Raw genomic sequence first — 25,860 nt, 5'->3', positions numbered from 1 at the left:
TCCTTGGTACTACAGGAACGAAAATTATCAGGTAAGAAACTAATTTTCCTTTCCCTGTACGTACCAGGATCAGTCCAGGACACCTGGGATGTACCAGAGCAACCTACTGAGGGTGGGAAGCAGAGAGTCCCGCTCGGAGTACCCTCTCTCCAAAACCCCCGGAATCGGTAGCCCGGACATCCAGCCGGTAATGCCGGATAAAAGTATGCAACGACTTCCAGGTGGCCGCCCTACAAATCTCTTGAGGCGACACCTGAGAAGCTTCCGCCCAAGACGCTGCTTGAGATCGAGTCGAGTGAGCCCGCAGCCCCACGGGAAGAGGTTTTCCCCGCACCAAGTACGCCGAACCAATGGCCTCCTTGAGCCAACGAGCGATCGTTGTGCGGGACGCTGCAGCTCCTTTCTTTGGTCCAGAGAACAGGACAAACAGATGATCAGTGACCCGAAACGGATTAGTGACGTCCAGATATCGGAGAAGGGATCTCCGCACGTCCAGCCTCCGTAACTCCCTCTCTTCGGTAGCAGAGGAGTCTCCGCACGCAAAAGCGGGCAACTCCACCGATTGATTCACGTCAAAAGACGAGACCACTTTCGGTAGAAAAGAAGGAACCGTCCGTAAGGAAACCCCCGAATCGGAGATACGCAAGAAAGGTTCCCTACAGGACAGGGCCTGTAACTCGGAAACACGCCGTGCCGAGGCAATCGCCACCAAGAATGCCGTTTTTAAAGTGAGATCCTTAAGAGTCGCGCGTTTCAAGGGCTCAAACGGCGCCGTGCATAGAGCGGAGAGAACCCAATTGAGGTTCCAAGCCGGACAAGGATGACGTAACGGGGGGCGAAGGTGCTTAGCACCCCGAAGGAAACGAGCAATATCCGGGTGAAGCGCCAGAGACTTACCTCGCAAACACCCCAGCGCCGCCACTTGGACCCGTAGGGAACTGCACGCCAGACCTTTGGCCAGACCCGCCTGGAGGAACGCTAGAACCTCAGCGACGGAAGCTGAAGTGGGGTCCACCCCTCGCTGCACGCACCAGTCCTCAAAGACGACCCAGACACGGACGTAAGCCAAAGACGTCGACTGCTTCCTGGAACGCAGTAGCGTGGCCACCACCGCATCTGAATAACCTTTTCTCTTCAGTCGATTCCTCTCAAAAGCCATGCCGCGAGACAGAAGTGATCCGCATCCTCCAAACAGACGGGGCCCTGATGGAGTAGGGCCGCCATTCCCTGGAACCGAAGGGGTGCCGCTACTGCCAGTTGTACGAGGTCTGCGAACCACGGCCGGCGAGGCCACTCCGGTGCCACCAAGATCACGTTGGCCGGATGCAACTCTATGCGCCGTAGAATCTTGCCGATCATCGGCCACGGGGGAAACACGTAGAGCAGCACATCCGTCGGCCAGGGAAGCACCAACGCATCGACGCCTTCTGCCCCCCGCTCCCGACGTCGACTGTAAAATCGCGGGGCCTTCGCGTTGTGCCACGTGGCCATCAGATCCATGTGGGGCACCCCCCACGTTTCGCAAATGAGAAGAAACGCTTCGTCCCCCAGCTCCCATTCTCCGGGATCCAGACGATGACGGCTGAGATAGTCCGCCTGCACGTTGTCGACTCCCGCAATGTGAGACGATGCGAGGTTGCTGAGATGTAGCTCCGACCAGGCCATCAAGCGCTGAGCTTCTTCTGCCACCTGGGGGCTCCGGGTCCCCCCCTGCCGGTTGATGTATGCCACGGTGGTCGCATTGTCCGACAACACTCGGACTGCCTTTCCCCGCAGCAATGGTAGAAAAGCCTGCAGGGCCAGACGGACCGCTCTGGTCTCTAGGCGATTGATAGACCACTGGGCTTGCGACACTGACCATAGGCCCTGAACTGAGCTCCCTAGGCAGACCGCTCCCCAACCGGAGAGGCTGGCATCCGTGGTCACCACTGTCCAACTGGGCACCAGGAGAGAGACTCCGGCGGAAAGATGACTGGGGTCCAGCCACCAATGCAGGCTGGACCTCGCGTGTCCCGCTAGAGGAAGCGGTAAGTGGAAATCCTCCGAGACCGGCTTCCAGCGGGAAAGCAAGGATGACTGTAAGGGTCGCAGATGAGCGAACGCCCATGGCACCAGCGCCAGCGTGGAAGCCATAGACCCGAGGACCGTAAGGTAGTCGCAGACCCGCGGTTGGCGGAGAGACAACAAGCGTTGTACCTGAGTTTGCAACTTGACCATCCGTTCGAGGGACAGAAACACCTTGCCCTGCTTCGTGTCGAAAAGAGCTCCCAGATATTCCAAGGTCTGCGTGGGTGTCAGATGACTCTTGCTGAAGTTGACCACCCATCCCAGGGACTGCAACAGATGGAGGACCCTGGCCACCGCCATCCGACACTGAACCTCGGACTTCGCCCGAATCAACCAATCGTCCAGGTACGGATGGACCAGGAGACCTTCTCGGCGCAGTTGCGCCGCCACCACGACCATCACCTTCGTGAACATACGAGGGGCCGTTGCGAGCCCAAAGGGGAGCGCCCGAAACTGGTAATGCCGACCCAGAATGCAGAATCTGAGGAAGCGTTGGAACGACGGCTGGATGCCTATGTGAAGATACGCCTCCGTGAGGTCCAGGGAGGCCAGGAACTCGCCTGGCCGGACCGCGGCGATGACTGACCGGATCGTCTCCATTTTGAAGCGAGGAACGCGAAGGCATCGGTTCACCCCTTTGAGATCCAGAATTGGTCGGGACGTGCCGTCCTTCTTTGGTACGATGAAGTAAATGGAGTAACGGCCCTTTCCTCGTTGGCTGACCGGAACGGGGGAGAAAGCTCCCAAGTCCTCTAGGCGGCGGATGGTGTCTAGCACTGCCGCCTTCTTCTCGGGAGCCTTGCAAGGTGAGACAAGGAACTTGTCCACTGGAATGCGAGCAAAATCTAACGCGTAGCCGTGTCTTATCACGGTGAGGACCCACTGGTCCGACGTTATTCCGGCCCATCTCTCGTAGAACGACAGCAACCGCGCCCCGACGTTGGGAACGGCGTGCTGAGGCTGCGGCGGGAGAAGGGCCGACCCCCTTTCATTGTGAAGATTTGGGCGCCGTGATGGCCAGGGCACCCCCTGGTCTACCAAAGCGCCTCCCACGAAAGGACTGCTGCTGCTGCTGCTGCCACTGTGGGGTACGGGAGGAGGAAGACCTGAACGAGTGCCCCGACGACCTTTGAGGCCGCGCCCTCCTGGGCCCACGAAAGCGGGACCTGGCTGAAAAGGAAGGCCGCGACCTGGATCTATCTTCGGGCAACCTGAAAGCCCTATTTTCCCCCAGGGAAGCCATCAAGTCATCTAATTCCTTGCCGAACAGCAATTTACCCTTGAATGGCAGCGCCCCGAGGTGAGCCTTAGAAGAGCCATCCGCCGCCCAGTTGCGTAGCCACAGGAGGCGGCGCGCCGAGACAGACGCCACCATGGATCTAGACGAAGTGCGCAGCAGATCGTGGAGTGCATCTGCGCCATATGCTATTACCGCTTCCAACTTATCCGCTTGCGCTGCCTCGTCTGCCGAAAGATCCGCATTGGCTTGAAGGACCTGAGCCCAGCGTAAGCCAGCTCTCAAAGCAAAATTCGTACACATGGCGGCCCGAATTCCTAGCGCTGAAACCTCAAAAATCTTCTTGAGCTGTACTTCCAGCTTCCTGTCCTGAAGGTCCCGAAGGGCTGTCGCACCCGTAACCGGGATAGTAGATCTCTTCGTTACCGCCGAAACCGCCGAATCCACCTTGGGAAACTTGAGAAGGTCCAGTGCATCCTCCGGGAGCGGGTAAAGTTTGTCCATGGCCTTGCTGACCTTCAACCCTAACTCCGGAGTGTCCCATTCCCGGAACATGATGTCTGTTGAAGAGAAATGGAACGGAAAAGCAACTGCTGGACCCGTGAGGCCTAACAGGACCGGATCCATGTTCGCTTCCTGACGAACCACCGCCGGAGGGGGGTTTATTCCCAGCTCCTGGATAATGGCTGGAATTAGAGGTGGCAATTCATCCCTACGGAAGAGCCTGACCACTTTGGGATCGTCTCCTTCCACTGCCTGTGAACCTTTTGCTACGCCGGACGTAGCGGAGCCGTCCGCTCCCACATCGTCGGGTCCCTTCTGGGTCTCCTCAGGGGAATCAGCGTCCTCCTCGGGGGAGGAATCGGTGTCCGCCTCCTGTGGGACGCCACGTGGAGGCCGCTTCCCCCGCGAGGCGCCCTGGGGCCCCTCCGCGACCCCCGAAGGCTTCCTGGACCTCTTCCGCGGCGGAGCTCTGCGAGCCTCACTCCGGCCGCGCTTGCTTTTTTTGTATTTCAGGACCTTGCGCAACAAAAGCGCAAGGTCCTCTGAAAGCGAGCTCGAGTCCGAGGAAAAATCAGCGGGACTCCCCGGGGACCCTGTGTCCCCCGAGGGACCCCCTCCGACCGCGATCCGTTGCGGGGAAAGCGCGGGAGGCAAGGCCGAAGGCCCTGCCGTTTCCCGCGCCATTTCGCGGCCCGTGGCCAAAATGGCCGCCACTCCCGCGCTAAGCGGGAAAAGCTCTTGGGGCTTTTCTACGGCGCCCCCCCCCCCCCCGCGCGGAGGCGATCGCGCAGGCCGTGAACGAGCCCCCCGAGGCGCCCCAGACGACCCCTCTCCGCCCGGGATGCAGGCCGCGCACAGACTTTCGCGCGAAAGACACGCGCGCGCCGAGCCACAGGCCCAGCAGACCGAGCCGCGAGGCATGCCGGCGAAGAGGCGCGAGGAAGGGGCAGCAGGAGCGACGAAAATTAAACCAAAAAATTCGAACGGCCTCCCCCCGTCGGCGGCGCCCCCCCCTGCGAGCGGCGACGCGAAGCAAGAGAGAGCCGGCCAGAAATAAAAAACAAACCTTTTTTTTTTTTTTTTTTTTTTTTAACAAAAAAGCCTGTCGCTGTCCACGGTCCTGGAGCCCTAATCCAGCAGGGGTGAGTGAACCGGGCTCCCCGGTGTCACCCCTGACGCTGCTACTAGGCCAGCTGGGTCCTCGACCCTAGCAGCGGCCTCAACCAGGGGGGTGGTCCCCTCAGAACCTCACAACCCCCCTGGGAGGCAGGGCGAAAGGGACCTAAGGGACAATTTAGAAAATTACCCAAACAGAAAACACCGTAGCCTAAACTGGCCTAAAGAAAAAAAGGAACCGACCCTGACGGAGTACCAGAACCAGGGCAGGCAGGGCTGTGACCGGACCTGCACCATCTACTGGAGACAGAGTAAGACTGAGGGGCTGTGACTGGCACAGGGGCATATATGGCTCCGCCCACAAGTTTTAGTCTGTCTCCATCTACTGGTGCGGAGTCACAACCCAGGTGTCCTGGACTGATCCTGGTACGTACAGGGAATAAAAAATAAAAATGCACTCCCTTCGTCACTTCTAATTACTTTTCTTTGAGTGAGGGAATCTATAACATCAAAGATAGGAAAATTGGCTTTTACCTCTAATTTTTGTTCCTGCAGTACCACAGGTCAGTCCAGATTCCTGGGTTTTGCCTCCCTTCCAGCGGATGGAAACAGAGAAAGTTTCGCTGACACTGCCATATAACCTGGATGCCACCTGCAGTCACTCAGTATTGAGAAGTACCCAAACCAAGATACCAACTTACACCAACACCAACCATACATCAATATCCCCCTGAATGAGCAGAAGGAAGTGGATACTTGTAAATCTTAGGAACATTTAAACATGAGGAACTAAACAAAAAAACCTGCATCACTCTTCAGACTATTTACAATAACCAATCGAGCAGACTCGCCAAATCTCCTCACTACAACAGGGCAGGACTCTGGACTGATCTGTGGAAGTACAAGAACGAAAATTGGCAGGTAAGAACCAATTTTCCTTTCTCTGTACATACCCAGATCAGTCCAGAATCCTGGGATGTACCCAAACATCCCAAAACAGGGTGGGACTGTGAGAGGGTCCCACTTGAAGCACACTTTCACCAAAACCCCTGGCCTCTGAGGCCTGGATATCCAAACGATAATGCCTGGTGAATGCGTGCAAGAACTTCTAAGTAGCCGCCCGACAAATCTCTTGAGGCGATACCTGATGACTTTTGGCCCAGGAGGCCACCTGAGAACGAGTAGAATGAGCCCTTAACCTCTACGGGACAGGAAGACCTACAGCTTCCTTCAACCAATGCGCAATCGTGGCTTTGGATGCCTTACGACCCTTCTTTGCACCACTCAATAGCACAAAAAGACGCTCCAACAATCGGAAGCTATTAGTGACCTTAAGATATTGCAACAAAGCCTGCTTTACATCCAAGGGTCGCAAATCTCTCGCTTGAGGCACTAAAGCATCTAAATTTGGAGAGGGCAGGAGCTCAACCAATTGACTTAAATGGAACGATACCACCACCTTGGGAAGGAAGGAAGGAACTGTCCTCAACGAGACTCCCAAATCCACAACTTTCAAAAATGGATCCTTGCAGGACAAGGCCTGAAGTTCCGAGATCCTTCTAGCAGCGCAAATTGCCACCAAGAAAACAATCTTTAAAATGAGATAATTTATAGTAGCCCTTCTAAGAGGCTTGAATGGAGCCATACACATACCCCTAAGGACCAAGTTAAAGTTCCAAGAGGGTATACAACTTCTGAACCGGAGAACACAAATGCTTTACGTCCCAGAGAAAACGTACTACATCCGGATGTACAGCTAGGGCAACTCCCTGCACCTTGCCTCAAAGACAGCACAAGGCTGCCACCTGAACTCTGAGGGAGTTAAAGGCCAAGTCCTTCACCAATCCTCTCTGCAAGAAGCTCAGAATATTTGCTACGGATGCTCCTGCTCAAAGTCTCAAAAACTCTCCAGACCCTCATATACACTAAGGAGGTGGAAGTCTTTCTAGCTTGCAAGAGAGTAGAAATGACATCCTCAGAATATCCTTTCTCCCTTAAGCATTTCTTCTCAAAATCTAAGCCGTGAGACAGAAGCAAGCCACCTGATCAGAAAATAAGGGACTTTGGCGCAAAAGCTTTGATAGATGAGCAAGCCTCAATGTCCCGTCTACTGCCAGATTTATGAGATCTGCAAACCACGGCCACCAAGGCCACTCCGGCGCTACTAGAATTACTTCTCCTGGATGGATCTCTATACGCCATAATATTTTTCCCACTAACAGCCACAGTGGAAACACGTACAGAAGGATGCCCCTCAGCCAAGGAAGAACCAAGGGATCGACCCCTTCTGCTCTGCTCTCCCTTCTGCGACTAAAGAAGTGCAAAGCCATGGCATTTCGGTGAGTTGCCATTAAATCCATATGGGGCCTGCCCCATCTCTGACGGATGAGGTGCATTGCTTCCTCAGACAACTCCCACTCTCCAGGATCCAGCTGTTGCTGACTGAGAAAATCTGCTTGTACATTGTGCCAGCGATGTGAGAAGCCATTAATAATGCCAGATGCTCCTCTGCCCAGTGGATTAACTCCTGGGCTTCATGAGCCACCGCACACTCTTGGTACCACCCTGTCAGCTGATGTAAGCCACAGTAGTCGCTTTGTCTGACAAGATCCTCACTGGCCTTCCGCGCAAGAGCGGTAGAAACACACGCAATGCTAGCTGCACCACTCTTGTCTCTAAGCGACTGACAAACCACAACACTTGCTCCACTGACCCTGCACTGACTGGTCTTGGCATACCGCTCCCCATCCAGTGAGATTAGCATCAGTGGTAACAACCACCCACTCTGGAACCTCCAAGTCCATCCCACACCTCAAATGATCCAGACCAAGCCACCACAAGAGACTGGACCTAGCTAGCTCCATAAGAGGTAGCAGAAGTTGAAATTGTTCTGATAAAGGGTTCCACTTGGAAAGCAATGCCAACTGCAGAGGCCGCATATGAGCAAACACCCAAGGATTCAGCTCCAAAGTGAACTCCATGGAACAGAGAATCTGCAAGTAATCCCAAATTCTGGGCACCTGTTTCTGCAATTTTCCAATGCGATCCTCAGTGAGAAAAATCTTCTCCATCTTGGTATAGAAACATGCCCTCAGAAATTCCAAGACCTGAGAAGGGGAAAGATGACTCTTGGACAGATTTATTATCCACCCCAGGGATCTCAAGCACTGCAGCACAAAGTCCACAGCCTGCCTTCAAAGTACCTTTGACTTTGCCCGAATAAGCCAGTCATCCAGATATGGGTGAACCAGGATGCCCTCCTTCCTGAGAGCTGCCACCACCATGACTATCACCTTGGTGAAGGTCCTCGGAGCTGTCGCTACACCGAACGGGAGGGCACAAAATTGAAAATGTGCCCCTAGGACCTTGAACTGGAGATATCTCTGCTGTTCGGGCCAGATCTCTATGTGCAAGTACACCTCAGTCAAATCCAGGGAAGCCAAGAACTCCCCCTTACGCACCACCGCAATTAGAGAGCACAGGTTCTCCATCTGAGAACGAGGAACCTTGAGAGCCATGTTTACTCTTTTTAAGTCCAAAATTGGGTGGAACATTCCCTCCTTTTTTGGAATGATGAAATTAATGGAATAGCATCCTGTCCCCCATTCTTCTAGAGGGACAGGAACAATGGCTCCCAGCATCTGCAGATGGATGAGGGTTTGCTGAACCATCTGTTTTTTTCCCTCGTAAGCGCATGGAGAGACCATGAATAAGTCCCTTAGCGGACATGCAAATTCTAAAGCGTAACCTTGCCTTATGACGCTTAAGGCCCACTGGTCCAATGTGATCTTGGCCCACTCCTCGTAAAAAAGAGTCACCAATCCCCTTTGACCGGAACTGAGGAGTAGGCCAGCCTCTATTCATTGAGTGGATTTGGCTCCACCACTACCCTGGCCAGAGCCACCTCTGTTCGACTTTCGACCGTGAAAGGACTGGTTCCAGGACTGCTGCCTTCCTGAGGACTGCCTCTGGATGCCTTCTGAAGCCTTATTCTGCCGAAAATACCTATTCCCTCTGAACTGAGAATGCGAAGGACAGGACCCTCTCCCTCCTTTCGGCTTATTCTCAGGCAATTTATGACCTTTATTCTCTCCTAGTGATCCTGTCCAAAGAGCAACTTTCCTTTGAAAGGTAATGCTCCCCACTGAGACTTGGAGGAAACATCCACCAATCAGTTTCTCAACCAGAGAAGCCTCCTGGCCAATACCACCGACGACATTGCTCTGGAAGAAGTCCTAATGAGGTCATATAGTACATTGGCTCCATGGGCAACCACAGCTTCCAGCCGCTTCGCCTCTGATGCAGACATGGATTATTCAACCGCCTGCAACTGCCAAACCCATGGCAGTCCAACTCTCAGCATAAAACTGCTGCACACCGCCGCACGTATGCCTAGGGCAGACACCTCAAAAATCTTTTTGAGGTGAACTTCGAGCTTCTTATCCTGCAGATCCTTCAGCACTGCAGAACTGGCTACCGGAATGGTTGTCTTCTTAGTAACAGCCAACACTGAGTCATCCACCTTTGGAACCCTCAGGAGATGAAGTGTGGCATCAGGCAAAGGATATAATGTATTTATTGCTCTGTCAACCTTCAAGCCAGTCTCAGGAATATCCCACTCCCTGATTAGCAACTTTTTGACTGACTTATGGAAAGGAAAAGCTTTCAATGGACTTCTTAGGCTATCTATGACTGGATCCACATCCTTCTGCTCGGACTCCTCTCGTGGAACCTTCATCCCTAACTCCGCAAGGACATGGGGGATTGGGGACTCAACTCCTCTCTGTGGAAAAGATGAACCATCTTTGAGTGGTCCCCCTCCACAGCTGATGCTTTCCCCAGCCCATCTTCCAGATCCTGTTCCACCAGAGCCGGATCCATGTCAGGAAGGTCCTGTCCAAGCGGATCTTCATTCTCTGAATCCTCGGCGAATTCATCTGTTGCGTTCGCCGGTGTGGGCATCCCAAGGACTTGCCGAATTCCTCGTAGCTCCAGTAGCCCGCGATGCCCTGGACCTCTTCCCATGCCGCAAACCAACTGACAGCCCTTGCTTGGCCCTGTGCCGCCCTGCGCCTTCCTGGCCAAGTAAGCTCTGTGCAACAACAGGACAAAATTCAAGGAAAATGTTATAGAATCATCAGAAGCCTCCCCCAGGAGCTCCTCGTCCTCCCCCAAATGAAGTCCCCGAGTCCCCAGTCCTCTGCGGGGCTCATATCAGCTGGGGACAGCGGGGAAGGGAGATCCCCCCCCCCCGCAGACTCTGAAGCAGCCTCGAAGGTAGACAAAATGATCGCCATTCCCGCACTAATCGGAAAGGGGCCCGCTGCCTCCTCTGATGCACCAGAGAGCCTCCCAGGCCCACGCTGCTTTCCTGACGCCACCGTGGTAGTCCCACGAATTGTCCTCTCTCCCAGAGAGGCATCAGGAACAAAGTCCAGCCCGAGAAATTTGTGTGCGCATATCACCACACGCTGTGTACCTGGAGCCATGCAGCAAGCTGTAGGGCCTCCCAGACTGCGAGTGCAGTCAGCTGCCCGAGAAGGCCAAATGCAAGAGCCGCCTCAGCCTAGCCCTCGTGAGGCTTGAGTACTGCTCACCCACCAGGCTGTTCGATCGGGGAAGCAAATAAATATATATTTTTTTTTAACTTTATAAGAAAGGACAAAAAGAGGATACAAGCACTTTCTTGCAACTGAAGAGTGGCAGCAGGCTCTGCACATCCTCCTGAGGGAGAGGGAACTAGCTCCACCAGCTTTCCACCCCCAGCAGTGAGGGACTGAGCAAGATAAGGGTCCCCAACCCCCTGCTCGTCCACCTCAGAACCAGGAAGGATGGCCTCCACCAGGACCTACCAACCCTCCTGGGAGGCGATCTCAAAAAGGAAAATTGGTTCTTACCTGCTAATTTTCGTTCCTGTAGTACCATGGATCAGTCCAGACCCTGGGTTATGTCACCAATCCAGCAGAGGGAGGCAGAGAAAACATGCTAATGACTCTGACTTATACCCTGGAGCACCACCTGCAGTCAATAAGTATTGAGCAGTATCAAAGCAGAAATTTAACTACTAACATTAACTAGCTATCTAAATAGGAGAACGAATTTCCAACTCACAAATCCAATGGAAACAGAATCCCAAAAAAAAATCTTGGGAATAAACAAGAAAATATTAAGAAAAATAGACAGCATGAAAAGGCGGTTTAATCACCCAAACAGTGAACGAGTGGACTCTCCGAAAAAGACAAATATAATACACAGACATAAAGGGTGGGCGTCTGGACTGATCCATGGTACTACAGGAACGAAAATTAGCAGGTAAGAACCAATTTTCCTTTCCCTGTACGTACCTGGATCAGTCCACACCCTGGGATGTACCAGAGCTGATTCAATTAGGGTGGGACCTAGAGAGTCCCGCTCGGAGAACACTCTCTCCGAAAGCTGCCGAACTTGGAGCGTGAACATCCAAGCGGTAATGACGAGCAAAAGTATGCAACAACTTCCAAGTCGCTGCTTTACAAATCTCCTGAGGAGAAACTAACTGACATTCTGCCCAAGAGGTAGCCTGTGACCTAGTAGAATGAGCTCTCAACCCTTCAGGAAGGTCACGATGAGCTAGAAGATAAGCTGAACAAATTGTCTCTTTTAACCAACGAGCAATTGTAGCCTTCGAAACCTTATGACCTTTGCGAGGGCCAATCCACAAAACAAACAAATGATCAGACAATCGAAAATTGTTTGTAACTTCAAGATAATGCAACAGAGCTCATCGTACATCCAATTTTTTAAGATTCCTAGAGGAAGGATCCAAACAATCTAAAAACGGAAAAGCCAGAAGCTCTATGGACTGATTTAAATGGAAAGAAGATACTACCTTAGGTAAAAAAGATGGTACAGTCCGTAATGAAATTCCTGTATCAGAAATTCTAAGAAAAGGCTCTCTGCAAGACAAGGCCTGCAACTCTGAAATTCTACGAGCTGAAGAAATGGCCACAAGAAACACCACCTTCAATGTGAGATCCTTCAAAGTCACATGATTAAGAGGTTCAAAGGGAGCCGAACACAGAGCCCTAAGAACCAAATTCAAACTCCAAGCAGGACAAGGATTCCGAAATGGAGGACGTAGATGTTGCGCACCTTTGAGAAAATGCGCTACATCCGGATGCACAGCCAAGGATAATCCCTGAACCTTACCAAGAAAACATCCAAGCGCTGCTACTTGTACCCGTAAGGAACTACAGGACAAACCCTTGGCTAAACCGTCTTGTAAAAAAAATACTGGATACCGAAGAGTGAACTGGATCTACTTGATGCTCATTACACCAAGATTCAAAAACTTTCCATACCCTTGCATAAGCCAAAGATGTAGAAGGTTTTCTAGAACGCAATAAAGTAGTCACTACAGCATCTGAATAACCTTTATTCTTTAACCGACGCCTCTCAAAAGCCATGCCGCTAGAGAGAACCGTTCGACCTCTTCCAAAAAAACCGGACCCTGAGACAGAAGGCAGGGAAGATCTCGAAATCGAAGGGGACTGTCCAGTGCTAGTCTGACCAGGTCCACGAACCACGGACGGCGTGGCCACTCCGGAGCCACTAAAGCAACGTCGACTTGTTGAACTTCTATCCGACGCAGAACCTTGCCGATTAGAGGCCAGGGAGGGAACACGTAGAGAAGAACATCCCTTGGCCAAGGAAGTACCATAGCATCTACTCCTTCCGCTCCTCTTTCCCTCCTGCGGCTGAAGAACCGAGGAGCTTTGGCATTCTGAAATGTGGCCATGAGATCCATTGCCGGAGTGGACCATCTGTTGCATATCATTTGATAAGCTTCCTCGCACAGTTCCCACTCGCCTGGGTCAAGATGATGCCGACTGAGAAAGTCGGCTTGAATGTTGTCCACCCCAGCAATGTGAGAGGCTGCAATGCTGAGCAGATGTTGCTCCGCCCAGGCGATCAGCTGTTGTGCTTCCTGAGCTACCAGGAAGCTTCGGGTTCCTCCCTGACGGTTGATGTACGCTACCGTGGTCGCATTGTCGGAAAGAACCCGAACCGACTTCCTGCAAAGGAGAGGTTGAAGAGTGATTAAGGCTAAACGAACCACTCTGGTCTCTAAAAGATTGAACGACCACTGCGCTTCCTCTTCAGACCACTGACCCTAAACAGATGTATTCTGACATACCGCTCCCCAGCCTGAAAGACTGGCGTCGGTAGTGACCAAGTCCATTCCAGAATCTCTAGTGGTACACCTTGTTGCAGATTCGCTGTCTGTAACCACCAATCTAGGCTGGAACGAGCCACATCTGTAAGTGGAAGGGGAAGGTGGTATAGTTCCGAAACCGGATTCCAGCATGAAAGCAATTCAGACTGAAGTGGTCTCATGTGCGCAAAGGCCCAGGGAACCAACTCCAGAGTAGAGGTCATTGAACCTAAAACTATCAAGTAATCCCGCACACAAGGAATAGGAATAGACTAAGTCTCGAATCTGTGATTGAATCTTGAGAAGGCGATGCTCCGGAAGGAACACTATCCCTTGACGAGTGTCGAACCGTGCACCCAAAAACTCCAGAGATTGGGAAGGTAATAGGTGACTCTTGTCTTCGTTGATCACCCAGCCAGAGACTGCAAAAGGCTGATTACCCTGTTGATTGTATAATAACAAAGAGATTCCGACTTCGCTCAAATCAACCAGTCGTCCAGGTACGGATGTACCAACAGGCCCTCCTTCCTGAGTTGAGCGGCCACCACAACCATTATTTTGGTAAATGTTCTGGGAGCTGTGGCTAGTCCGAACGGGAGAGCCCTGAATTGATAATGCTGCCCTAGAATGCAAAACCTGAGAAACTTCTGACGATCAGATCGAATGCTGATATGAAGATAAGCTTCGGTGAGGTCGAGAGATGCTAGAAATTCTCCTCTGTGAACCAAAGCTATGACAGACCGAAGAGTCTCCACCTGGAACTTTGGAATCCTTAGACAACGGTTGACCCTCTTGAGATCGAGAATGGGATGAAAGGTTCCTTCCTTTTTGGGAATGACAAAGAAAACTGAATAACGACCTTTCCGATGTTCTGATGTTGGAACTGGAACTATAGCTCCTAGGTTGCTTAAACGCTGTAGCGAGTCTTGGATTATGAGACACTTTTGTAGGGAAGAACATGGTGAAATTAGGACCAGGTGGTGAAGTCGCCGAACAAAATCTAAAGCGTAACATTGATTTATCACTGATAGAACCCATTGATCCGACATACATCTGGCCCATTCTCCGTAAAACAGAGACAGCCTGCCCCCTATGACGGGAACCGGAGAAAAGACCGGCCTTATCTCATTGGACAGACTTTGTGCCTTCTGAGACTTGGGAAGTTCCAGGTCTACCAAAGCGGCGGCCACGAAAAGACTGAGACCAATTCTGTTGTCTACCTGAAGACTGTTTAGCTGGAGGAGCCGATGGACGAGAAGAACGAAACCTTCTGTTAGACCGAAAACGAGAGCGAGATGAAAAAGAGCTTCTAGGTCTAGGACGGTCCTCTGGCAATTTGTGAATCTTATTTTCCCCTAGGGACAAAATTAAATCTTCCAATTCCTTACCAAATAATAATGTTCCCTTAAAGGGTAAAGCCCCTAATTGAGCTTTGGAGGATGCGTCTGCAGACCAATTCCTCAACCATAGAAGTCTGCGAGCCGATACAGAAGCAACGATAGAGCGAGCCAAGGTCCTAATAAGATCATATAAATCATCTGCACTACAAGCAACTGTAGCTTCCAGTCTACCAGCCTGAGCAACTTCTTCTTCAGAGAGGGAAGAATTGTTTTGTAAAGCCTGGACCCATCTTAGTCCAGCTCGCAAAGCCAAGCTACTACACATGGCCGCCTGCACACCAAGAGCAGAAACCTCAAAAATTCGCTTAAGCTGAACCTCCAGCTTACTATCTTGGAGATCTTTAAGAGCCGTAGCCCCAGTTACTGGAATAGTTGTTTTCTTAGTGACAGCTGAAACAGCGGTATCCACCTTAGGAAATTTTAAAATTTCCAAAGCTTCCGCAGGTAATGGATACAATTTTTCCATGGCTCATGCTACCTTAAGCCCCAACTCAGGAGTATCCCACTCCCGGTACATAAGGTCAGTGAGAGAAAGATGAAAAGGAAATGTCGTGGGACCTCTAAGGCCAAGCAACACTGGGTCAACGTCACCTATCCGAGAATCCTTTACTGGAACCTCGAGACCCAATTCCAGTAAAATAGCTGGAATTAAGGGACTAAGTTCCTCTCTTCTAAACAGGTGGACTACTTTGGGGTCATCCCCATCCGCAACATGAGGGTCTGAACTAATACTCAAAGCAGTGTCTTCATTTAAATCCCCCTCCGGCAAGGACTTGTCTGGGATAGGTAAAGAGCCATGCTCAGAATCATCTGAAAAAGAAAAAATTGTCTGATCCGGACCCTGACGAAGGGGACGCTTCGGAGCTGACCCCACTCCCAAATCCGTGGGACTAGCCCTTTTTTGAGGAACGTGGCCTTAACCTCTGTTCAGATGAGAGACTCTTATGTCTCTTACGAAATTTCTTAGATTTGTAAGCTTTGCGAAGAAAACGAAGAAAATCCCCTGAAAAGGCAGAAGAAGAGGAAGAAGAATCTGAAATCTCCTCCAGGCTTTCAGCCGATAAATATGGCCCTGTTTCGCGCGGCTTGTCCCCCCCAGGGACCGCCGGCTGCGGCGACAGCGGAGGCGGGTCAGAAGCACCCTGAATAGCTTGTTGTGTCACCACCCTCAGAGTAGACAGGAGTGCCTCAGTTCCCGCACTGCAGCGAAAAGAGTCCGGGGCAGGAGAGCAGCTGGGCCGAGGTTTTGGGGCCGCGCGAAGTGGCCGAGTCCCTTTTTTTTTTTTTTTAAATCGGCAAACTTGATGAGCCTTCCCCCCCGGGGAGACAGGATGAACAGAGACTCTCCCTGGAGAGACACGCGTGCATCTCCACAAGTGCGGCAGGCCGCGCCTCGCGGCATTATAAAGAAAAAACGGTGCGAAATAAAAAGTATGAAATAAACTAAAAAACTAAAAGAAACCCCGGCGAAAAACAAAGGCACGGGCCCACCGAACACCAAAAGGTAAGTAAACAACAATTCAGCTGTCAAGAATTAATTTTTTTTTTTTACCTGACCGAAACGCCGCGGCCCCCAGGAGCTGCTCCAAGTAGGGGTGAGTGAGCCGGGCCCCCGGTATCAACCCTGCCAGGAGTGGTTGCTGGGTACAAAACCTCCCCAACTCCGGCAGCCTCAAAAACCAGGAGGGATAGTCCTCCCAGGACTTGGCAACCTCCCGGAAGGCAGTGAAATGGCTGTGAAGAGAAAATAAAACCTTCTTCTTTTTTTTTTTTTTTTTAAATAACTTAAATGAAAAGAACAGGCTCTCTTCAAAAGAAAAAGAAATCCTGCAAACAATTAACTCCTAAACTACCTGACTAAAAAATAACAAACTACTATGATGTTGAGCATAATTATTTGTTACTGTTTTGAGTGATTGTCAATAAAAACTTTACAAATTTAAAAAAAAAAAAAAAAAATAACAAACTACCACAGACTGCAGGGGCTAGGGACATCCACCTCCGCTGGGAGACAGAGAAATACTGATTGACTGCAGGTGGTGCTCCAGGGTATACTTCAGAGTCATTAGAATGTTTTCTCTGCCTCCCTCTGCTGGATTGGTGACATAACCCAGGGTCTGGACTGATCCAGGTATGTACAGGGAAAGGCTACTAAACTTTTTTTTTTTTAAACCTAGTTTCAGACTGCAGGTTTTGCACCTCCACCATCTGCTGGAGATAGAGAAATACTGAGGGTCTGCAGGTGCACACCAGGTTATATGGCAGTGTCAGTCTGTCTCCATCTGCTGGAAGGGAGGCGAAACCCAGAAAGTCTGGACTGATCTGGGTGCATACAGGGAACTGACACTTATTTACTCATTTATAGAAGTTGTATGCCAGCTTTCCAGAAACATGCCCAAAACATCTTACATCCAATATAACACATTTAAACCAGATGGCCTCTTCCATCTCCACAAAAAGGGCCACCTGTCATTCACCTCTTCCTCTAACATGTGATCCCCCCTTCCCCCTTTCAACCAATGCAGAGCAGCATTAGCAGCAAGAAACAGTGTAACAAAGATCAGTAATGAAGACTGGTTGGAGCAAAAGAAAGATGATACCCTCTACTCCCCTACAACATGGTTTCTAAACAGACTTGTACTCCAGCATATTACCTCACCACTTACATGATCCTCCAGAGTAACGTCTTCCCTGGATACTCCCAGGTTAGCTTTGGCAATTCCAGGCTGGATGATCATCTCCTTCAAGAACTGAGAATACAAGTCTCTGAGATGGAGATGAGAAGAATACAAGAAACAAAAAAACAAGAAGACGACAGGAGAAACAAAGAAAAGAAAAATAGGATGAGAACAAAATATCATTAAAACAGAAAGACAGCAATGGGTCCATGTACTAAGCACTTCTTCATAGACACAAATGGGAGAAACGCTTTAGTACATTTGACCCAATGAGAAGACAAAATTAAACTCTTTATACTGGTTCCTTATCCCCACCGAATACTTATCTAATGTCTGTTCAGCTTGGCTATTCTTAGTTTCAATGGCATCTACTTCATTCCCTCTAGGGTGTCCTAGGCTCCTTCTCAGTCCTGCTGGAATCCCATTTCCCAGTCCCTTTGCAGTGTTCCTCTGACATCCCCAGTCCCTGTAGGCTGTCCCCTCTCACTGCCAAATCCCAAGGAACAGTTTTATGTGAAGAGTCAGCCTTTGGCAGAGAAGAAAATGGACACGGCCTCACCTCTGTTTCTTCATCAGGGAAGACCATAATGCTTGCTCCAGGGGGAGGTAATTTAAAAGGATCTGTGGAAAGAGAGCAATCAGATTCCATATTCCAAAGAATCATATTCTCAAGACAAGATCTGCAGGAAAAGGGAGTGAGTGATGTTTGCACTCATAAAGCAGAATCCCACCAAGCAAATAAAGGCACAATACATTATAAACTCACTTTATATAATGCAGGTGTTCTCTCATTGAATCTGCACAAACTTCCAGCACCAATCCCTGACCCTCACTCCTTATCCCCAGCTTCCTTACGGAAACTCAGAAATTCTACAGTGCTGAAAGGAAAATTAGTTTTTAGCTGATAATTTTCGTTCCTGTAGTACCACGGATCAGTCCAGATCATGGGTTAAGCCCCCGTTCCAGCAGGTGGAGCAGACCAAAGTTCTAAGGGTAGCCCATATAAGGACGGAACCCACCCTGGAACCCTCAGTATAACCATTGTCAAAGCAGAAAGTACAAGATCAAGCAAGTAACAGGATAACTAGTAATTTAATTTAAACCAACAAAATAACAAACAATTGAATGAACTGTGTAACTAAACGCTCTTATATATCTACCCCTGATCATCGTAACGATGCTTCTGGTGCCTATCAGTAAATTCCAGGAAGAAGATGCAGGGATCAAAAAAGAAAATCCTATAAGAAGGAAAAATTCCAAAAATGACAGGAAGAAAATTTGAGCGGACAGAAGAAGCAGAAGAATGGGCGGGCGTCTGGACTGATCTGTGGTACTACAGGAACGAAAATTATCAGGTAAAAACTAGTTTTCCTTTCCCTGTACGTACCCGGATCAGTCCAGACCATGGGATGTGCCAAAGCTTCCCTACAAAGGGTGGGACCCAGACAGTCCCACTCGAAGCACTTGCCGACCAAAGGAACCAAAAACTGGAGCCTGAACATCGAGACGGTAGTGATGAGTAAAGGTATGAAGGGATTTCCATGTAGCCGCCCTACATATTTCTTGCAGCGACACCGAATGAGACTCTGCCCAAGAAGTCGCTTGAGAACGTAAAGAATGAGCTTTTAGGCCCTCAGGAACTGCTCGGCCCTTGCAAATGTAGGCTGAAGAAATCGCCTCCTTCAACCAGCGAGCGATCGTAGCCTTAGAAGCTTGCTTCCCCCTGTTGGGTCCACTCCACAGGACAAAAAGATGATCGGAAACCCAAAAATCATTAGTGACCTCAAGATAATGCAATAAGACTCATTTGACATCGAGACGACGAAGATCACTATTACCAGACGCCGCAATATCCTCTGGCGAAAAAAGAAGGAAGTTCCACGGACTGGTTAACATGAAAAGACGAGACAACCTTAGGTAAGAAAGAAGGGACGGTCTTGAGGGAGACGCCCGAGTCCAAGAAACGCAAGAAAGGGTCTCTACAGGAAAGAGCTTGAAGTTCAGATACCCTCCTGGCGGAGCAAATAGCGACCAAGAAGACAGTCTTGAGAGTCAAGTCTTTGAGAGTGGCTCAATGGAGAGGCTCGAACGGAGCCGAACAAAGAGCTCAAAGAACCAAGTTTAAACTCCACGAGGGACAAATAGACCGGACAGGCGGTTTCAAGTGCTTAGCGCCCCTGAGAAAACGAACAACATCCGGATGAGAGGCGACTGCCCGACCTTCAATGGTGCCCAGGAGGGAACCAAGAGCCGAAACCTGAACTCGAAGGGAGCTAACCGAAAGACCCTTGGAGAGACCACGCTGAAGAAAAGTGAGAATCACCGCAACCGAAGGCGAACATGCTGAAACACCCAACTCCTCGCAGACGTTTTCAAAAACCTTCCAGACTCAGACGTAGGTAAGCGATGTTGACTGTTTGCGAGCCCTGAGGAGTGTGGCAATAACTTCATCCCTATCTCCTCTGCGTCTCAAACGTCTCCGTTCAAAAGCCATGCCACTAGACAGAAGCAATCCACCTGATCGAAAAATACGGGACCCTGCCGCACAAGATGAGACAGGTGACCGAGACAACGAGGTCCATCCGCAGTGAGATTCACCAGATCCACGAACCATGGCCATTGGGGCCATTTGGGGGCCACGAGAATGTCCGGTCCGCGATGAAGTTCTATCCTCCGTAGAACCTTCCCCACTAGCGGCCATGGTGGGAACACGTAGAGAAGTACGTCGGAGGGCCAGGGAAGGGCCAGCGCATTCACCCGTTCCGAACAATGCTCCCTCCACTGGCTGAAGAACCGGGAAGCCTTGGCGTTGGAAAGCGTCGCCATGAGGTTCAGGTGAGGGGGACCCCACCTGTGCACGATTAGGTCCATCGCCTCGTCTGACAACTCCCACTCGCCTGGGTCGAGATATTGTCGACTGAGAAAGTCTGCTTGAATATTCTCCTTGCCCGCTATGTGGGAGGCCACCAGGCGATACACGTGCCTCTCTGCCCAGAGAAAAAGCTTGCTGGCCTCTAGCGCCATTAGACGACTTCGAGTCCCCCACTGTTGACTTATGTAAGCCACCATGGTGGAGTTGTCTGATAGAACCAGGACAGCTTTGTGTCGAATCAGAGGAAGAAAGAATTTGAGAGCCAGGCGAACTGCTCGGGCTTCTAAACGATTGATGTGCCACCAAGACTGGGAGAGGGACCAGAAACCTTGAGTCGTTTGAGATTGGAAGATGGCCCCCCCAACCGGAGAGGCTGGCATCTGTCATCACAATGACCCAAGAGGGAGTCAGAAAAGGCATCCCCTTGAGAAGGTGTGCCGGGGAGAACCACCATTGTATACTGGCAATGGTAGAGTCGGAGAGAGGGAGAATCTCTTGGTACAGTTCGGACATTGGTTTCCAACGGGATAACAATGCTTTCTGTAAAGGATGCATGTGAGCAAACGCCCAGGGGACGAGATCGATCGTGGAAGCCATGGTCCCTAAAACTTGCAGGTAATCCCACGCCGTGGGAAGTGGTAGAGAGACGAAAGTGTTCAACTGATTAATCAGGTTGAGAGTCCGCGAGTCTGAAAGAAAAACTTTCCCGACCCGAGTATTGAAGAGAGCTCCCAGGAATTCCAGCTCTTGTGAGGGCCGAAGATTGTTTTGGAGTAGTTGATTATCCAGCCGAGGGATGTGAGTAGGGCTAAAACTCTGTTTATTGCGAACGCGCAGAGGGCAGCGGACTTGTCCCTTACCAACCAATCGTCTAGATAAGGATGGACTAAGATTCCTTCTCCTCAGAGAGCTGCCGCAACGACTACCATGATCTTGGTGAAGGTGCGGGGAGCGGTGGCGAGACCGAAGGGAAGTGCCTGAAACTGGAAGTGCTGGTCTAGGATCTGGAAGCAAAGGAATCTTTGATGTTCCCGACGGATTGGGATGAGAAGATAAGCCTCTGTCAGATCGAAGGAAGCGAGGAACTCGCCGGGACGGACCGCCGCAATCACCGCACGCAGGGTTTCCATCTTGAAACGGGGAACCTTGAGGGCCCCGATTGACCCTTTTGAGATCCAGGATGGGGTGAAAAGAATCGTCCTTTTTGGGAACAATGAAGTAAATTGAATACTGGCCGGCGCCCTGTTCTTGCAGCGGTACCGGAAGGATCGCCCCCAACTCCTGAAGTCTCAAGAGGGTGTGACAGACCACAGGCCGCTTGGAACGGCCGCAAGGGGACACGATATATAGATCTGGCAGGTCCCTGGCAAACTCTAACGCATAGCCGTATTCTATCACCTCGAGGACCCAGAAATCGAAAGTGATTTTGGCCCACTCCTCGAGAAACAGAGAAAGATGCCCACCTAAGTTTCGTTCGGAGGAATGGACCGGCCGAATCTCATTGGGGAGCTGACTTAGTGGTCGTGTGTTGCTGATGGCCATCCCGGAAACCTCGATGGCCGCGAAAGGAATGGGACCAAGACTGGGACCTGGACACCCCCCCCCTGGGGAAGGAGCCACGAGACCTATTGCCATAACGGCGGTTCCCCCTGAAATGAGTGCGAGTCGGGAAGAAAGACTTCGACTGTTTGGGACGGTCCTCTGGTAACTTGTGGACCTTGTTCTCACCCAAGGATTTGATAAGCTGCTCTAGGTCCTCACCAAAAAGCAACTTGCCCTTGAAAGGAAGAGTGCCCAATTGAGCTTTCGAAGAAGCATCAGCTGACCAATTACGTAGCCAGAGAAGACATCTGGCCAAGACCGCAGAAACCATAGCCTTCGCCTGGACACGAAGCAAGTCATAGAGGGCATCCACACCATAGGCTATAGCGCCCTCCAAACGCTCAGCCTGCTCTGCAGACGGGAGATCCTGGGAGCTGAGTAACTGTTGCATCCACCTAAGGCTTGCCCGCTGCATGAGACTGCTGCAAATAGTCGCCCGGACACCGAGCGCTAAAACCTCAAAAATGCGTTTCAAATAAAATTCAAGTTTATGGTCTTGCACATCCCGTAATGCAGTAGTGCCCACCACAGGGATAGTGGTACGTTTCGTCACCGCGGTGACAGAAGAATCTACTTTAGGAATCTTTACCATGTCCAGACAGTCCTCAGGTAGCGGGTATAGCTTATCCATAGCCCTATCAATTCGAAGCCCCGTCTCTGGGGACTCCCATTCCCTGAGGAGAAGCAGGCGGTGCATTGGATGAAACGGGAAAGTACGCGGTAACACCCTGAGTCCCGCCAGGACCAGGTCTGCGTTTGGTGTCATCGCTGTCACCACAGAATCATCTGGTGGGGCATCAATTCCCAATTCTTGGAGAACGAAAGGAATAAGGGGCTCCAGTTCCTCCCGCTGAAATAAGCGCAGGACATGGGGGTCGTCGCCCTCCAGCAGGGGCTCTTGGGCCATGGTATCATTATCCCCAACATCAAACGGGTCTAAAGGAGGCGGGGGGGGGGGTGTCTGCTGGGGGAGAGGGGGCACCCGGGGCCACATGAACCCTAACCGGGCCCTGAGGGTCCGGAACCACATCAGGTGACGGCACAGGCAAAGGAGGAGGGTTCGGAGGAAGGGGAACAACTGGGGGGGGGGGGTTTCTACCTCCCTCTCAGGCCTATCCTGTAAAGTGCGGCCGCGTTTACCCTGCTCCTAAGCCGCTTTTAACTCACGTTCCGGCCGCGTTAGCCCTTCCTGCAATCCCGAATCCCCTTTAACCTACTCCTACCGCGTCCTAAATTCCCTGGGTAACCCCTTCCGCCCGTGGCATGTATATTGCATGCAAACGAGCGAATTAGCTCGATATTGCATGCAAACGAGCCAATTAGCTATTCCCCTAGCATCCCGTAACCCGCGCCCCGACTAACGCTACCTTTCCCTGCCGTTTTGTCGCGCGTTTAACCTGCAAACTTACCGCCTACCCTGACCCAGGCGGTAGAGGCATGGGTAAGGGTAGGTGGCAAGCTTTTCCCCAGCCCCCGCTCACCTGCCCCGGCCGCGATCATGGGTGCCGGTCTCCGTGGCAGCCCCAGTCCTCTCCCCTCCTCCCGAAGCCAAAAAAAAAAAAAGCTTTTTTTTTTTTTGGCTTCGGGAGGAGGGGAGAGGACTGGGGCTGCCACGGAGACCGCTTTCCCCCGTGCAAGTAAGTTGTTTCGCCGCTTGTCTCTTCTCCCCCCTCCCGGAGCAGGGCGCGAAAAGCTGCCTTGCTCCGGGAGGGGGGGGGGGGGGGAGAGATGACAGCGGCGAATCCAAAAAATAAGCGAAAAACTTAAAAGCTAAAAGTAAGTTGCTTCGCCACTGTCATCTCTTCTCCCCCCCTCCCGGAGCAGGGCGCGAAAAGCAGCCTTGCTCCGGGAGGGGGGGGGAGAGATGACAGCGGCGAATCCAAAAATAAGCGAAAAACTTAAAAGCTAAAAGTAAGTTGCTTCGCCACTGTCATCTCTTCTCCCCCCCTCCCGGAGCAGGGCGCGAAAAGCAGCCTTGCTCCGGGAGGGGGGGGGAGAGATGACAGCGGCGAATCCAAAAAATAAGCGAAAAAAACCTTAAAAGCTAAAAGTAAGTTGCTTCGCCACTGTCATCTCTTCTCCCCCCCTCCCGGAGCAGGGCGCGAAAAGCAGCCTTGCTCCGGGAGGGGGGGGGAGAGATGACAGCGGCGAATCCAAAAAATAAGCGAAAAAAACTTAAAAGCTAAAAGTAAGTTGCTTCGCCACTGTCATCTCTTCTCCCCCCCTCCCGGAGCAGGGCGCAAAAAGCAGCCTTGCTCCGGGAGGGGGGGGGGAGAGATGACAGCGGCGAATCCAAAAAATAAGCGAAAAAAACTTAAAAGCTAAAAGTAAGTTGCTTTGCCACTGTCATCTCTTCTCCCCCCCTCCCGGAGCAGGGCGCGAAAAGCAGCCTTGCTCCGGGAGGGGGGGAGAGAGATGACAGCGGCGAAGCTTTCCCCCCAGCCCGGACGCCGGCAAAAAACTTACTTTTTTGCAGCCAGCCATGAGCAGGAACACGATCTGGCCTGCCTTAGCTCCTCCCGACAAGATGGCCGCCTGCACGGGGAAAGCGTGCAATTGGCCGCTGAAGACGTGACGTCACGACATCACGTCTTGAGCAGCCAATTGCACGCTTTCCCCGTGCAGGCGGCCATCTTGTTGGGAGGAGCTACGGGAGCCAGATCGTGTTCCTGCTGATGGCTGATGGCTGCAAAAAAGATAAGTTTTGCCGGCGTCCAAAAGCGACTTACTTTTGGAATCTTGACAGATCCCAAAAGTAAGTCGCTTTTGAAAAAAAACAAAATTTGCTCCCCTTTTTTTTTTTTGCTTCGCCGCTGTCACCTCTTCTCCCCCCTCCCGGAGCAGGGCGCGAAAGCAGCCTTGCTCCGGGAGGAGGGAGAACAGACTGACAGCGGTCAGGTCGGGTCCGGGCTGGGGGAAAGCTTCGCCGCTGTCATCTCTCTCCCCTCCTCCTGAAGCAGGCCTTGCTCCGGGAGGGGAGGAGAAGCGCTGTCGGGTCAGATCAGATGGAAAAGTAAGTTGCTTCGCCACTGTCATCTCTCTCTCCACCTCCCGGAGCAAGGCCTGCTTCGGGAGGAGAGGAGAGAGATGACAGCGGCGAAGCAACTTATTTTTGCATCCGATCGGACCAGACTTCCTGGTATCTGTCATTTCAAATGACATTTGAAATGACAGATACCAGCGTGGCGTGAAGCCTTAGGCCCGCACACCCAGGATCCTGTATAGGCGCTCTATCCAGTATCCTGGGTTGCGCGGGACTAAGGCTTTTCGGACGCGGCTTACATTTACATATAATTAGGCTTCAGGATCGAGCGGTAGGTGAGCTGCACTGTGCGGGCGGTAACCGCGGGTGCCGTAGGCACTAACGCAGCTCTTCCTACCGCTTGGTACTGGATCACCCTGTCTGTAAGCTGGCCAAGTAAGATTCATGCAATAAAAAGGAAAATTAGTTTCTTACCTGATAATTTTCGTTCCTGTAGTACCAAGGATCAGTCCAGGACACCTGGGTTGTGACTCCGCACCAGTAGATGGAGACAGACTAAAACTTGTGGGCGGAGCCATATATGCCCCTGTGCCAGTCACAGCCCCTCAGTCATACGTAATGTCAAAGTAGAACACAACCAGAGAACTAAACTATCTATAAACCGCTAATAGAACGGGGAAAGAAACACCCCTCCTGGAAACGGACTCTCCAACCGAGAGAGCTAAACAAGCGGAACAGAATAATTCAGAACAAAGAGCGGACTCTCCATTACTTCAGCGCAGCACTGCGGGCGGGATCCTGGACTGATCCTTGGTACTACAGGAACGAAAATTATCAGGTAAGAAACTAATTTTCCTTTCCCTGTACGTACCAGGATCAGTCCAGGACACCTGGGATGTACCAGAGCAAACCTACCGAGGGTGGGAAGCAGAGAGTCCCGCTCGGAGTACCCTCTCTCCAAACCCCCCGGAATCGGTAGCCCGGACCTCCAACCGGTAATGCCTGATAAAGGTATGTAACGACTTCCAGGTAGCCGCCCTGCAAATCTCTTGAGGCGACACCTGCGAAGCTTCCGCCCAAGACGCCACTTGAGAACGAGTCGAGTGAGCCCTAAGGCCCGCAGGAAGTGGTTTTCCCCGTACCAAGTATGCCGACCCAATGGCCTCCTTGAGCCAACGGGCGATCGTTGTGCGTGACGCTGCGGCCC

General features: G+C 51.5%; 1 protein-coding gene across 7 annotated transcripts in view; it reads right to left on the bottom strand.

The window, feature by feature from the left end:
- Window positions 1-25,860, bottom strand: part of TBC1D13 (TBC1 domain family member 13) — a 115,513-nt gene that overhangs the window by 44,813 nt on the left and 44,840 nt on the right. For 6 of the 7 annotated variants that reach the window (XM_029611809.1, XM_029611811.1, XM_029611810.1 and 3 more), the window contains 2 exons: window positions 17,756-17,817; window positions 17,173-17,284 (listed from right to left, as the gene is read on the bottom strand). In XM_029611809.1, coding sequence (XP_029467669.1) covers window positions 17,173-17,284; window positions 17,756-17,769 — 126 coding nt within the window. In that variant the 5' untranslated portion in view covers window positions 17,770-17,817. The remainder of the gene's footprint in view (window positions 1-17,172; window positions 17,285-17,755; window positions 17,818-25,860) is intronic. The other variant, XM_029611808.1, reaches the window with a different exon arrangement.

The sequence above is a fragment of the Rhinatrema bivittatum genome, chromosome 8 (genome assembly GCF_901001135.1).
Source record: "Rhinatrema bivittatum chromosome 8, aRhiBiv1.1, whole genome shotgun sequence".
Lineage (NCBI taxonomy): Eukaryota > Metazoa > Chordata > Amphibia > Gymnophiona > Rhinatrematidae > Rhinatrema > Rhinatrema bivittatum.
The sequence above is the reverse complement of the archived record's forward strand: the minus strand, read 5'-3'. Positions and strand labels throughout refer to the sequence as shown.